Below are 13,944 nucleotides of genomic sequence, written 5' to 3' on the forward strand. Positions count from 1 at the left end.
TAAATAAATTTGAAAAAAAAAAATCAGCTTCCACTCAAGCCTAACCCCCTTACATCTAGAACCAGTTCAGATAGATAATAAGCATTCATTTGTTTTTCTAAGAAGTGAAAGTTTCCTAACAAAAAGAGGGATAAAAAAAACTTAACTTCCTCCCATCCAAAGGACAAAAAATTGTAGCACTTGGCCAAAAATTCTTTCAGTTTTAGCAGTTTTTTTTAAATCTACAAATGCACCTTCCGTTTCAGCATTAGACAGTTTCTGTCTTAAAGAGGTTTCCCATGATTGAAAAAACATTAATCATCCCCAAGACAGGTTTCACACACAGTATTGTCTATATATATATATATAAAATAACATGTACCGACTGACTGACTCATTATAGCTGGCCTCGAAACCACTGAAGCTATAAATATGAAATTTTGTCAGTAGTTTTATTTCATGGCATAAAGCAGGCATCTTCAATCTATTGCTCCCTAAAGTACCCAGAGTTCTCGATGCTCGTGTCCAATTCTGTTCTTGCGAGCACTTGATCAACGTTCCAATTAAACACCTTGGAGGAATTGCAGTCAAGGATTGAAATCATTGTCATTTCATGTATTCTTATGTTAACCTTGTTGTAAGGGTGCTTTTCTTTTGATGATGGTTACAAATAGTGCTCGCAACTAGAAAAAGTTTGAAGACTTCTGATGTAGACTCACTAAGAAGGTTTTTCCTTCAAAATTCAACCTCATAAGGGCCTCAAACAGGGCCGTCATTTCAACTTTTTTCAGGGGGGGGGGGAACAAAGAACATGTATTCAATGTATGCATATTTGTATATATATATCATTTTTAATGTATTTTCAAAAGCCGGGGAGGGGTCAATGCCCCCCCCCCCCTTGACCACCCCTCCCCAAATGACGGGCCTGGGTACAAAGGTTATATAGAGAAATCACACCAAGCTGAAACCGCTGAAGCTATTATTATGAAATTTGGTCACTAGTTTTATTTTATGACATTAAGGTTCACTAACAAGGAGTTTTTCAACATGCAACCCCTAAGGGGGTACAAAAGTTACATAGAGAAATCATGATCAGCTGAAGCTACATGCATGAAATTTATTCAGTGGTTTTATTTTATGATTTAAAGGCTAACTAAGGAGGGACTTAACCTAAGGTTATGAGGGGCAATCATGGCTGAGCCAAAACCACAGAAGCTATAAATATGAAATTTGTTCAGTATTATATTTCATGATGTAAATACCCACCAAGGTGGGATTTCTGAAAATTAAACCCCCAAGGAGGTCATGAGGCATTCAAATGTTATATAAGGGAATCATCACCAAGTAATTTTCAGATTACCAAATCCATGTGAGTGAAGCCGCGGGTAACAGCTAGTCTTTTATATAGAAGGAAAGTCTAAACATGTTCTATATGCTTAGCTGCAACTTCATGCAACCTTCAGAACTTTAATACAGATTTTTTTTCCGAAGTACTTACTAGTAACAGTATTGTTTGATGCAGTAAGAGCTGTTAATGTATTGACATCCCAGAGAAAAATTGCTCTGTCCAAGCCAGCAGATGCAACTTGCTCCCTATCTTTTGCATATGCCAAAGCTTTAACGTAGTCCTAGGTGGGAAAAAATATATAAACAGTGAAATGCTTATATAATGATATTTAAGGTACTGGGGAAAAATATCTTGATATAGGAATTATCATTATAGATAAAATATATTAACACTATGAAAAGTTCATTGGCATCAGAGAGTACAATATTGCTATACAGGTGATTATAGTTATAGAGGGTATCATTAAATTAGGATTTTCACTGTATATTATAATATATTGTGCAATAATTTATTTATTTAATTGTAAAATATGTAAATTTTTTCGATAAAGTAACAATTTTAAATAGAAAAAGTACTTATAGAAACAAATTAAAAAAATTTCCTCCCAGCAACTTACTTTATGAGTACGCAAAGTTGACATGCAGAATCCTTTATGAGCATTCCAAACTTTCACTGTGGTATCACTGGATGCAGATATTACTGTTTCGAAAAAAAAGAAGAAAAATTTGAAAAAAAAAAAAACCATCAAGAATAGTTGTGGTTAAACAAGTATATCATCACTATTGCCTTAAAATCAGTTCTTATATTCATCTAACATATGTAACGCATTAGTGCTAGAGTTGCAAGCTCTAAAATAATATTTTGGAAAACATAAGTGCCATGGCACTTACGTTAAGAAATACAGTTCACAAAAGAAAAACAATTATCAATTTATGCTGTATTGAACAATTACATATAATCTGGAATAAAGATTGAAGAAAACTAAATATAAATAGTTTTAGTTTGTAAAAAAAAAATTACATACAATTTTTTCCACCACAGCACAAAACTATATCATTGACCCAATCTGTGTGATGTTCCATCGACTGTATATAGGGTTCCTGCATGAAAAAAACAATTATTTTAAAAATGCATAGAAATCAATTTGTTATGCAGTCAAACCCTGTTATAAAAAACTTCAAGAAACTGAAAATTTTGTTTTTGTTATATCTGGAGATTGACTATATTAATAAGAGAGCATTCTCTGAAATGGGACCAAAACATTTTGTCCATAAGCCAGGTTCACCATAGTGGGCTTTTATTGTATAATGAAATATTATTACAGTATACATACGTATACTATAATTTAAAAAAAAAAGAAAAAAATAGACATAAAAAATTTGTATGCATAACAAAGTTTCCCTGAAATAACATTTTTTTTAAATGTCAATTCAATTTTGGGGGGCAGTAGCCCAGGTGGATAAGATATTACGCCAAAATATGTTTAGAGGTGTCGCAAGTTCGATACCCAGTTCATCCTTGTCAGAAACTTTCCTGACACAGGGGTACAACAGATACGGAGATCTGATCGCAGAAAAAGATTGTTACTGTAAGGAGTCCCACAGTGAAGGATTAGCGCACCAACCTCTCGATGCATATAAAAACGTTGCTGTTCAGAATCTGCAGTAACTTGTAGGTCCTGGTCTAATTAGCCCTCGTGTGCAGAAAATGACCATAGTGCAACAAAAATGATCAATTCAATTTTGTATCATTTGCCTGTGTAACCTTGATCACTTCTAACATATAACTAATTTTTAGAAAGTATGCCAACAATGAAATTTTAAACTGATTTATAGTAAAAAACTATTGTAAAAGACTTAAATTTAAAACTTATTTGCAAATTTTTCTACTTGCAAATACTTTAAACAGTACTTTTAGGCCTGATATATTAAGTTGTGAACAGTAATGAGCATCTTTTTCTTGGCTATTTTTGAGAAGTAAAAATGTCTTTGTAAGGAAAGAGAAATGGTTTGTAAGCTCTCCCACTAAAAGTAAAACGTATTATAGAATATGTTTGTGATTCCATTTTTTTTTATGAATTATCATTCATGCGCAGTAGTAGCAATTAATTATTAAACAAGCACAGCAAAAATTGTTTTTTTTTGCTAGGAAGACATCAGCATAATTTGGCTCTGCCAAACTGGATAAAAATATCTCTCAATTTTTTTGAATTATTGGAATCTTCTTGCTCACATGCTTTACTTCTTTTCTTTTTTAAACTATAACTAGTGTGAATGATAAAAATGCTTCAGTAAACACCACATATAAGTGGTGTTTACGGAAGCTTCCTTATTACAAGCCTTCTTTTATCATGTATTATTATATTTGTGCATCAAAGCCGGGCAGTATTAGTATCTTGTTATGCTTTTATTCTGTGCCCTGAGCCACAGGTGAGTACAGGTCAAGTGCAGAACCAGAGAGAGGCGAACTGTTTCTCTAAAAATTAAAAATAATACAGAAAATTGTTATTGTTTTATGAAATACAGTATACATGGTCACAGAAAAGCTTTACTCTAATTCCCCCTCCCGATACATCACTGTGGATATGCACATGGTTCAAGTAAAAAAATAAGTTAGAGACAAAGCTACTCATTAGTCAGACTTGGATTCTTGTTCTGTTATACCGCACTGCTACTTTCAATGATATTTGCATAACATGAATGTAATATATTGGGATAAAGTTTAGTATGACCATTTAGTCATTTTTGATTGAATGTTTTATACAAAGTATTTTAAATATAAGTATAAAATTTTTTTTTGAATGAATTATTGTTTGCATGTTTAATGATTTTAGTATGAAATTACTAAAATTAACATACCAACCTTAATATTTCGAACATTCCATATCCGTATAATGGAATCTCTACCAGCTGAGTACAGCCTTGAAAGGTAAGGATCAAATTGAAGAGAGTTTACTCCTGAACGATGATGTTTTTCCACTTCATCCCTTATTACAAAAGATACCTAGGAATGGATACAGGAAATAAAAACTTATTAGTGCAAGTTGTATGAGTGGTTATATTAATTTTCTATATATTTGACTCTTAACAGAAAATTAGTACGAAATACAGTGGATCGATAACTCAACACCCCAAAAGTATCAATGAACATGTCGGCTTAAGCAGGTGTCAAGTTAGCGAGGTGTTTCATTTGATCACACTTTCTCAATTTTTAAACATAATTTATATCATGTACATATATATACAGGGTGATTCAGAGAAGATAGAAAAAACTTTTTAAGAGGTGATAGTACACACCAATACAAACAATTGTCGTCAAAGAATGCATGGTCTAACATGAAATGCAAACACGCTAGCACGTTTCGAAATGTCGCTCCGCAAATGTTAAAACGGCATTCCTGTTGAAATTTATCGGGAGAAAAAGAACACATGCATGCAAATGTAACCTGAGGAAAGAATAAACTGTATGCAAATCTGCATCACAGTGAATAAAAGGCGCGGATGCCAACCCTGTAAAGTTATTCCAGTGTGCAACCGCTCTAACAGTTGTAACGTATGGGATAATGGTGCACTTTAGTAATACTGAAAAAAGCAGACATGCATTTCATTTATGGAGCTGCAAACTGAAGTACCACAAAGGCAGCTCACGTATGGAGAGCATTTTTCCCACAGGCTGTTGCCCAATCCAAAAACATTTGCGCGCTTGCATTGGCACCATGAGAATAATAAATGTTGAGTTATTTGCACATGTCAAGTTATAGAGATTCTACTGAATATTGCATTCTTATACATACAAAATGATTTAAAACTGCATACCTGGACTTTCTTGCGCACACTATGACCACTGGTCTGCCTATGGTGTGCAGACATACTAGTAGGAGCCGGTGTCAACATCTTATATGAGAAACAGTTTCTAGAGAAAGGAAAAAAAAGTGAGTTTATGGCAAGTATAAGTCTATTTTGAAGAAGGAATAAGGGAAAATCAAAGCAAATGTACAAAAAAAAAAAAACAAAGCAAAAAAATCAAAGCTTGCTTTTATGCACTCTGGGAACATGAAATAGTCCAAGCTCGCACAGTGAAGAATCCATTGTAAAATAAAGGAAAGGGTAACTGCATTACAAAAAAAATAAATATTTTAAAAATAAATGAAAGAAAAAGGAGAAGCTCTGGGTTTTTTTTTTAAATTCGGTATGAAATCTCAAAACAAATTCATTATCTAAAATTTACAAAAACAAAACATAAATTAGCCATGATAGAAAACTTAATAATACAGTGTTAAGATTTTAATTTGTTCCTGAAAGATTTAGCTGGGTCATGAAAAGCTCTATCTTAAAGCAAATTTTTTTTTCTAATGATGGCAATCTTTATATAACTGGTCCCATATACTTACAATATTAATTCTCATATAAAAGTATTGTATGTATAGTCAAATTAACTCTAATTATGAGTGAAACTGAGTATCTATAAGTGAGTAACTCAGTTTTTACGAGTGTTTTGCAAGTCATGAAAAAATTTTTTAATTTTTTGACAGAATTTGATTTGATGAACAAGATATTTCTCGCAACACAAGAGAGTAAACTAAATACTCCTAGATGAACACTCGTCTATACGAGTCTTTGTGTATTTGTTATGTCTGTTGAGCGTCAGCATCACATGATCACAATTAAAAACCCAATGGTTTGCATTTTCTCACTGCGAGCAAGTGTGTGTTAATGAATTAAGAGGCAGCTCAAGCATTTTTTAGGGCTCCTTTTTATTATTTTAACACTTGTTGTGTGGGTGATTTTTAGTAAATTTCCTGGCATGTTATATATATAGTATAATAATACCCAGCGGACAAAGAAAAAATGTTGTAGAAGGATTATCATTATATCAAAAGGTAATATTTTACATTAGAGTATAGACATTTCCAAACAAGACTTGAAAAATATCACTGCAGAGGGATTAATTGCTTTATCAAGTATCATTGTAGAGAGCTTTGTCTTTTTATGGAGTATCATTGTAGAGAGCTTTGTCTTTTTATGGAGTATCATTGTAGAGAGCTTTGTCTTTTTATGGAGTATCATTGTAGAGAGCTTTGTCTTTTCATCGAGTATCATTGTAGCAAGGTTTCATTGTACTCATTATGCAAAACCTCTTTTAACAGTTACCCCTGCCCAAAAAATAATTCCCTGCAAAAAGCCTATTTAAATGATGCATTTCAAACCTCTGTGTAACAGTCACTCTCAGATATGGTCACAGACAACATTTTCATTATTCACTATACTGGACACTAAAACCCCTGTAAAAACACTTGTAATTTTGGTTTGATTTATGCTCACTAAATGGCAGCAATAATTTAAATATTTGATCAACTTTTTCATATTTGGCTACTTTTGAATGTAATTTTGGCTTGAAGTTTGTTAATGTTTGGCAACTCTGATGTTCGTTTAAAATCTGAAATCATGTGTTACTAGTTGTGCTAGTATATTTTACATTATTCCACGCTGTATAATGTAGCCAGCTCTAGTAGAATTGTTACTTTCTATCATTAAACATTGATTAAATACATTTTCCTGCAAACAAAATAACAGAAAGTCATTGGATTTAGTCTCACAGCTTAAAATACATTTTGAAGGAGTTAAAATACTCAGCAAAACCCACCAAACACAGATTAATCAGTTTTCCCAAAAGATTTAAATTCAGTATATAAACTTTGTATATTTCTTTTGTAATTTTAATTACATATCTATGCAATAATTATGTGTTTTCATGACTTTAAACGCATCTCATATTGTCAGAATTTCATTCATATTCAAATAAAGAACTATTTTAGTTATTTTTAATACCCCCGTAGGGTCACTCCACTTTTACTGATTTTTTTCCCCATAAGTGTCTGTAAAAAAGGGGGTCTAGCATATATACAGTATGCTGTACTTCAATGTGTATATATAATCCCAGAAGAGAAATTCTCTATCTTTGTCTATTGTTTTTGTCTACCATACATAATTTTTTACTCAGAAAAATCACCAATGAAAAAAAACAAATACAAGGAAAATACAAAACTCCTAATACATTTTGGCATGCTATGGGTGTGTCGTCTTCAGAGGATAAAAAATGTCACGCTCATCGAGAATCCCACTTGGATTGGTTACCGAATCTTAACTCTCAGTTGCTAAGCAGAAAGAAAAAATATACGTCTGTCCAAATTAAATGTCATGATCAGAATGAAACTCAGCACCTGTGGGTAAGTCTTCTGTATTGCCCTGATTGGCTGCTTAGGAAATAGAGCCATCTGATTGGTCTATTCAAATTTTCTTACAATTCCTGCTCACAATGAACTTAAGCCATGGCACTGTGTGATCGGTGGTGTTTATTTATTTTACTAATTTTTTTATTTTTGAAGGCCCAAATATATGTGACTCGGTAGAAGTCTAAATCATCCGTGGACTTCACTTTGTGAAAAACTTCAGCTTCCTGAAATTTGAATCTATGGCCTTCTTGCCAGCAGTGATGGCAGATTTTTCACATTCTTGATTTTTAACACAATGAGCATGCTCATTTAATATAATTTTTATGGGTCTTCTTGTCTGTCCTATGGCCAGATTTAAAGTTTATTTCTTTCATGTTCTACATTCATATTTTCATTTTTTTGCATACCAGCCGTTATAGTTTTGATCCAACAATTATATTTTAATTGAATCCAGAGACTGTATAGAACATTCTATACTATTCAACATAGTATGGTTGTATAGAACATTCTAGAAAGCATGATTCAAGCAAAATTCAACTAACGGCACCTGCGCAGAAAGTTTTAGAAGTAACGAGAGAAGAAACAGCAACCCCCCTAGAGCCATTATGTCGGCCTTAGAAACTTATCGTTTGGAAAAAAGTCGCCAAGGGAATCTGCGGACAATACTATAGCTGTTCCTATCCCTTTTTTGGTGATGTGTTAGCAAAAAAGCCATCTGACTACATTACTCTGTTTCACTCTTGGCGATTTCTCATCATGCTTTCAGGGGTTTTTCTCGCGAAAGAAAAAAAAATCGCCAAAAGAGATTATACTATAGCTAGGGCCCCGACTTTAACTTGATGGGGCCCTGGACAAAATAGGTATTGGGGGGCCTTCCATTGTGGTCGAAAAGGTTTGGTATGTCAGCAAATACAGTACATGTTGTTTATAAACACATAAAAAAAGTATATGCACTACTTTCAATGAGAAATCTAATATATAATTGACAAATATCATCAAAATTTAATTTTTGAGTTATCTCTCAGCTTCAATACACAATAAAGCTAAAGAGATAGCAGTTTTTCTTGTAAAAGGTCATTTGATCTTTTTGCCATGGTAATTTTCTGCACACGAGGGCTAATTAGACCCGAACCTACAATTTATTGTCGATTCCAAATGGCAGCCTTTTTTTATACTCATTGAGAGGTTGGTGTGCTAACCCCTTCCGCCGGTAGTAATCTATTTCTGTGGTCATATCACCGTTTCTGTTGTACCCCTGTGTCAGGAAAGTTTCTGACAAGGACGAATTGGGTATCGAACTCGTGATACCTCTAAACATCCTTTGGTACTTCAGGTGAGTATCTTATCGACCTGTGCTACTGCGCCCTTCTTGTAAAAGACTTGAGCGAACTGTCTTATCCTTTTTAATAAGAGGAATGATCTTTCTCTAGAACAATTTGATATTGGTAATGCTGTCAATGATTATTAAATGCTGTCTCAACATTTGGAAACTCTTCTAAACCTCTAGCGTTATTTAACATTTGTGGCATTGTGTCACCAACCTGAACCCATAGGCGGAGACAGATTTAGAAGTCTGGGGGGCAGGGACATTATTGCTGGGGGGCACAATGATGATGTCAAATGTCACCTATACATATATGCATTAGATAAGTCAACTTCACCTTTGATGCTGGGGGGATGCGCCCCCCCCCCCGAATCTCCACCCGTGCCTGAACCAAGGATGAAAATTGTCAGTTTATCTGAAAAAGTTTTTACAAGATCAGATGAACAAAGTTTTACATCACAAATATAGATTCTTCATGAAGATTTGATGATTTTGTGTTCAACAAACATGCGACTTTTTCCTATCATCGTTTCACAAATCATTTTATAGACAAAAAGGTGTGAAATTGAGAAATCAAACAAAAGACTGTACCATTCTCCAAAATTTTATCAAGTAAAATATATAAAAGTTTGAGTAAAATATATTCTATTATAAATTTGGAATCCCTTAAAACATGTGGCCCTGGGCAAATGCCTATGTGAAAACCGGTCTCTGACAATAGCTGTTCCTGTTCCAAGGCAAATGCAACACCGGAGAACAAATTTTTAAACAATTCTACTTAGCTTACACACATGTAAAAGATAGCCCCAAAGCAGAATGTTCAGCACTGTTCTACGATGAGCCCTCGGCTGACTGGAAATGTTCTGTGGTAAAAATCCCCAAACTTTAACAGCGTTTTTGCACTTTTTCTCAAAATTCTTCCAAATTGTTCTATTGTTCTGCAGTAACACTAATTGTTCATTGACGTACGTCACAGATTTTGGCACATTCTGCTTTGGGGAAAGATAGTTTTTCTTATGAGACAAGCACGGGTAGGCCTACATTGTGAAAATCTTAATTGGCTTTGACTCATTCAAAGCAGCCAAGCTTTTGTGCGTCAAAAACTCTTTTCATGCATTTCAAGCTAATAAGTCATATTTGTTTTGAGGCTGAATCATTTTTAGTGAATTTTTTTTTTGCTCGCAACTCAGATTACTTGTAAGTTGAGACACTTGTAACTCAAGGTACCACTGTATTTATTGTTTCAATTAAAATATGTAAGCTTATCCTGATAATAAAAATAAGACTGGTTTCCAATGGTTTCACTTACTTAATTCTAATAGCTTTCTAACGGTATATCCAAGTACTCCATGACCTGAATAAAACAATAACAATGTTATTTTAGTCAAAATTATAAATTATCATGTGACCTCTACTTTAGTTACTATTGTGACTTTTTTAGTTTGAATAATAAAATACAAATGCAAGGCCACAACAGGCAAAATGCTCAAAGAGGTGGCTGAGAAAAAGATGTCCATAACAAATATGGATGTCATACATTTCTAAAACACAGCAACCCAATTAAAATGCACTTATAAAAACTAAACTAATATAAAACCAACAAACCTTGAGCAACTATTATAAAACAATTTCAAATAAACACAAGAAAATTGTTTGTCTAATATTCAATATTATACTTTGACTGAATGGGATGGATAGGTGTATAAACATTCATGACAACAAAAGAAAACAAGAGATTTCATGAAGGTAATAATTAAAAATAAAGTAAAAATGAGATTTTATACATTTTTTTTTTCAAGAGAGGACAAGAAAAGAAAATGATCTTAATTAATAACTTGATGTAAAAATTGGCGAGCCGTAATCATACACATAATACTAAAGTGATTTTACAATTATGCTAAAATTTAAATATGCTTAGGAGTTATATGGTAGAATAATGAAACTGTGGTTATATAAATGATTCGACCTGAAATCATCCTTAAAACTGCTACTATCTGTTTTTCAAAAGGGAGCAATTGTCAAATTTTTCCCGGCAATTCCAAAATATAAACAACCGGCCAGAGTCAGTTCAGTAAGAATTAAGTATTTCTAGGAGTATAAACTAGATTAGAGCTGAAATGTAATTGTTATTATTTTTTTAATTACTTTTGGAAAATCATGTTAACATATTTTGTACAAGTTGAATGAAGTATATGAGTAAATTTATTATCCTTGATGTATAAAAAAAAAATAAGGAATACTTTTAATTACTGCGGAATGCGAGAACAGGCGGAGATAGACTTGGAAGTCTGGGGAGGCAAAGGCATTATTGCTGGGAGGCACGATGATGATGATGTCAATTCATATACATACACTTACATTAGATCTGCCCACTCCACTGTTGATGCTGGGGGGGGGGGGGGGGGCTTTGCCCCATACGCCCCTCCCCCGTATCTCCGCCCATGAATGCGAGAATTCATACGCCGAATCCTGCCCTCAAGGCGATTACAACAGCTTACAAGCGGCCTGGCAGGCTGAAAACTTTTTAATTACTTTGCAGCGCTAGAAGCTTTGAGCAGATTCATAGGGTTTCAGATTCAAGAACTCCAAAATGAGGACGCTCACTCGTGCTCTCTTAGCAATGTCGTTTGCTGTGTTTACAACAGATGGCACCACTATACTGAAATAGAAACAGCAATAGTTTTCCGATTGAAATAGAAATGATGCAACTATTGTATTTTTTCCTACCTCTAGACCATCACACCTACTATGTCCTACTATGTCCATAGTGAGGGGGACTAGGGAGCCCCGAAATGTTGGAAAATTGCTGATTTTTATGGAATGGCGGGGTTAATTCTGTTGTTCTGTCACTTTGATCGCTCCCGAAACATCAGTTGTTTCTCCGAAATAAATTCTTGGCTAGTCCTGCCTAACTGCATTCGCCTGAAAATTATGAACCCACATCATATTTCCAAGCTAATTGAATCGCTAAGTATAAGAAAGAAGCAAAGACAGAAAATTTCAAAATCACTTTTTGTACTTTAAAGCAGTCTCTCAACCACCGAGAACTGGCATCAGTGAAACCGGGCTGTGTGAGTAAATCTTTTTCCCCCCATTTATTTCCATTAGTCATGCTGATGTCCGGGCCTTCCACTCAAAAAAGAATTCAACCGGTCCACGGGATTCTAAAGGTTGAGTACCTCTGCTTGAAAGTAAAATCGAATCTCGTTTTAATGAACACTTTTCTAATCCCCAGGTTAAGTTTACATAGGAACAATGCAAAAACATTTAATGCTTTTATAACGAAATTTCGTTATAACGAAGTGATTTCTCGCGGTTTCTTGGACTTCGTTATAACGGGATTCGACTGCGTCTTCAATCTTCGCTCTACACGTGAGTGGTAAGAATCAAAGAAAAACCAGTCCCTAAAGGAAGATATAGGACCAAAAAATTTGGTGGTTATTGAATAAAAACCCTACCACTTATACAGTTGTTTTCGATTTTTCAAAAATGTTATATTTTTCGACTTATTCCCTTTACTATTATTTATATTTTTGGACTTGACGATTCAATTAACCTCGAGTTCGATCAGATGCAGATAGCCACAAAAAAATAAAAAAAAGGACAAAACCTCCAAATTGTCAGCGAAGAACAAAAAAATTTAAAGCTATCTAAGAGCTGTGTGCTGTGCAGTTGAGCGAATAATGACATTCTCGAGACATGTGCTAGGTTTTCTTATTTCAAAGCTGTTTTCCGGAGAGAAACCTTTCCAGAAGCAGGAAGACGGGATCACATACACACACATCCTATTGGCTCTCGGTTGTTTGCCTGAGCAGGGTCGGTTTGACGCATAAGCCCATAAGCACGGCCTGGGGCCTCAAGTGCATAGAGTGAGGCGACCTCATGGTAATGCGATGAGGCACTGTGATTTTAGTGAGCGAGAATGAAATTCGTAGTACACAGATAGTATGAACGAACATTACTTGGTCTGGGGGCCTGTGCATGGGTGGAGATACGGGGGGGGCATAGAGGGAAGGCAAATGCCCCGCAGCGTCAATGACGGAGCTGGTACATGCATATATATTAATTAGCATCATCATCATTATGACCACTGTCAGCTTTCATTATCGTGCCCCCCCCCAGCCTTTCATGTCTATCTCCCCCTATGGACCCCATTTTGCTGTTTTGACGGCCCTGCATCTAGGTTGAATGAATGAATGAACGCCAGAACTCTGTCACCGGACTAATCCCGTTGCCGAGATCGCTTCCAGCCCAAATTCGTGGCAGAGTACGGAGTCTAGGCTGTATTGAGTAAGGTTTTTGATCAAATTTCTGTCAGCCGAAACATTTCATTAGAGTAGCAATATGAGGGCTTCGTATTTTTTGTCGTGAAACATCAGAACAACTTTAGACATCAGGCAGTAGCACATGCCACAGCGTCAACAGATAAAGCAGTATAGGAGCTTAAACTCTAGGTAAAGCACCCTTAGTTAGGGTGGCATTTTTAGGAGTTCAAATTCTAGCCAAGGTGCCCTTAGATAGCACGTGCTCTCAGATGAAGAGCTTGAAAACAATTTTAAAAAACTGTGATAAGAAAAATCCTTCCGCGTTTCTGTCTCTCCTCTTCCCTGAAATGAGTACAAAATCAATCGAGAGTTTTTATTTTCCTATTTTTTCACTTCGGTATTCATTCTTTTCAAGGCCGGACTTGGACAGGTGAGAAGGGTGCTATCGCACCGGGCCGCAAAATATTAAGGGCCATAAAACTGAACTTTTTTAAAACTTTAACTGCTTTAAAAAACCAGAACTTGAAATTCTGTCGATATATTGATGAAAAATGCCGATTTTCTAATAGACACACATAGGCCTATCACAGCGAATCCGTGTGTGGCGCTCCACATCATCCTCGAATTGGGCCTTGATCCCAAACTGACTCCTTATAGTTACTGATTTTCAAGAAAATTTAGAGTTTTAAATATTAGAGAAATATGAGACCCCCCAATATCTAAGACCCCAGAGCAGTGTCGTCTTAATGCATGGGCCTACCCTACAACTATGTCCATTCGTTAAGACGGCCCTGCA

At 34.9% G+C, this 13,944-nt stretch overlaps 1 protein-coding gene across 1 annotated transcript in view; it reads right to left on the minus strand.

Moving 5' to 3' along the window:
* LOC149085573 (WD repeat-containing protein 48) overlaps positions 1–10,953 on the minus strand; it is a 65,360-nt gene extending 54,407 nt beyond the window's left edge. The window contains exons 1-7 of the mRNA XM_089233692.1: positions 10,850–10,953; positions 10,193–10,237; positions 5,143–5,239; positions 4,190–4,330; positions 2,352–2,427; positions 1,944–2,026; positions 1,478–1,607 (exon numbers count right to left, since the gene is read on the minus strand). Coding sequence (XP_089089818.1) covers positions 1,478–1,607; positions 1,944–2,026; positions 2,352–2,427; positions 4,190–4,330; positions 5,143–5,220 — 508 coding nt within the window. The 5' untranslated portion in view covers positions 5,221–5,239; positions 10,193–10,237; positions 10,850–10,953. The remainder of the gene's footprint in view (positions 1–1,477; positions 1,608–1,943; positions 2,027–2,351; positions 2,428–4,189; positions 4,331–5,142; positions 5,240–10,192; positions 10,238–10,849) is intronic.
* Positions 10,954–13,944: the final 2,991 nt, after the last annotated feature.

This window comes from Pholcus phalangioides, unplaced genomic scaffold (genome assembly GCF_987345545.1).
Source record: "Pholcus phalangioides strain wild (caught in Gottingen) unplaced genomic scaffold, Ppha-v1.0 ptg000007l_1, whole genome shotgun sequence".
In the NCBI taxonomy this organism is placed as follows: Eukaryota; Metazoa; Arthropoda; class Arachnida; order Araneae; family Pholcidae; genus Pholcus; species Pholcus phalangioides.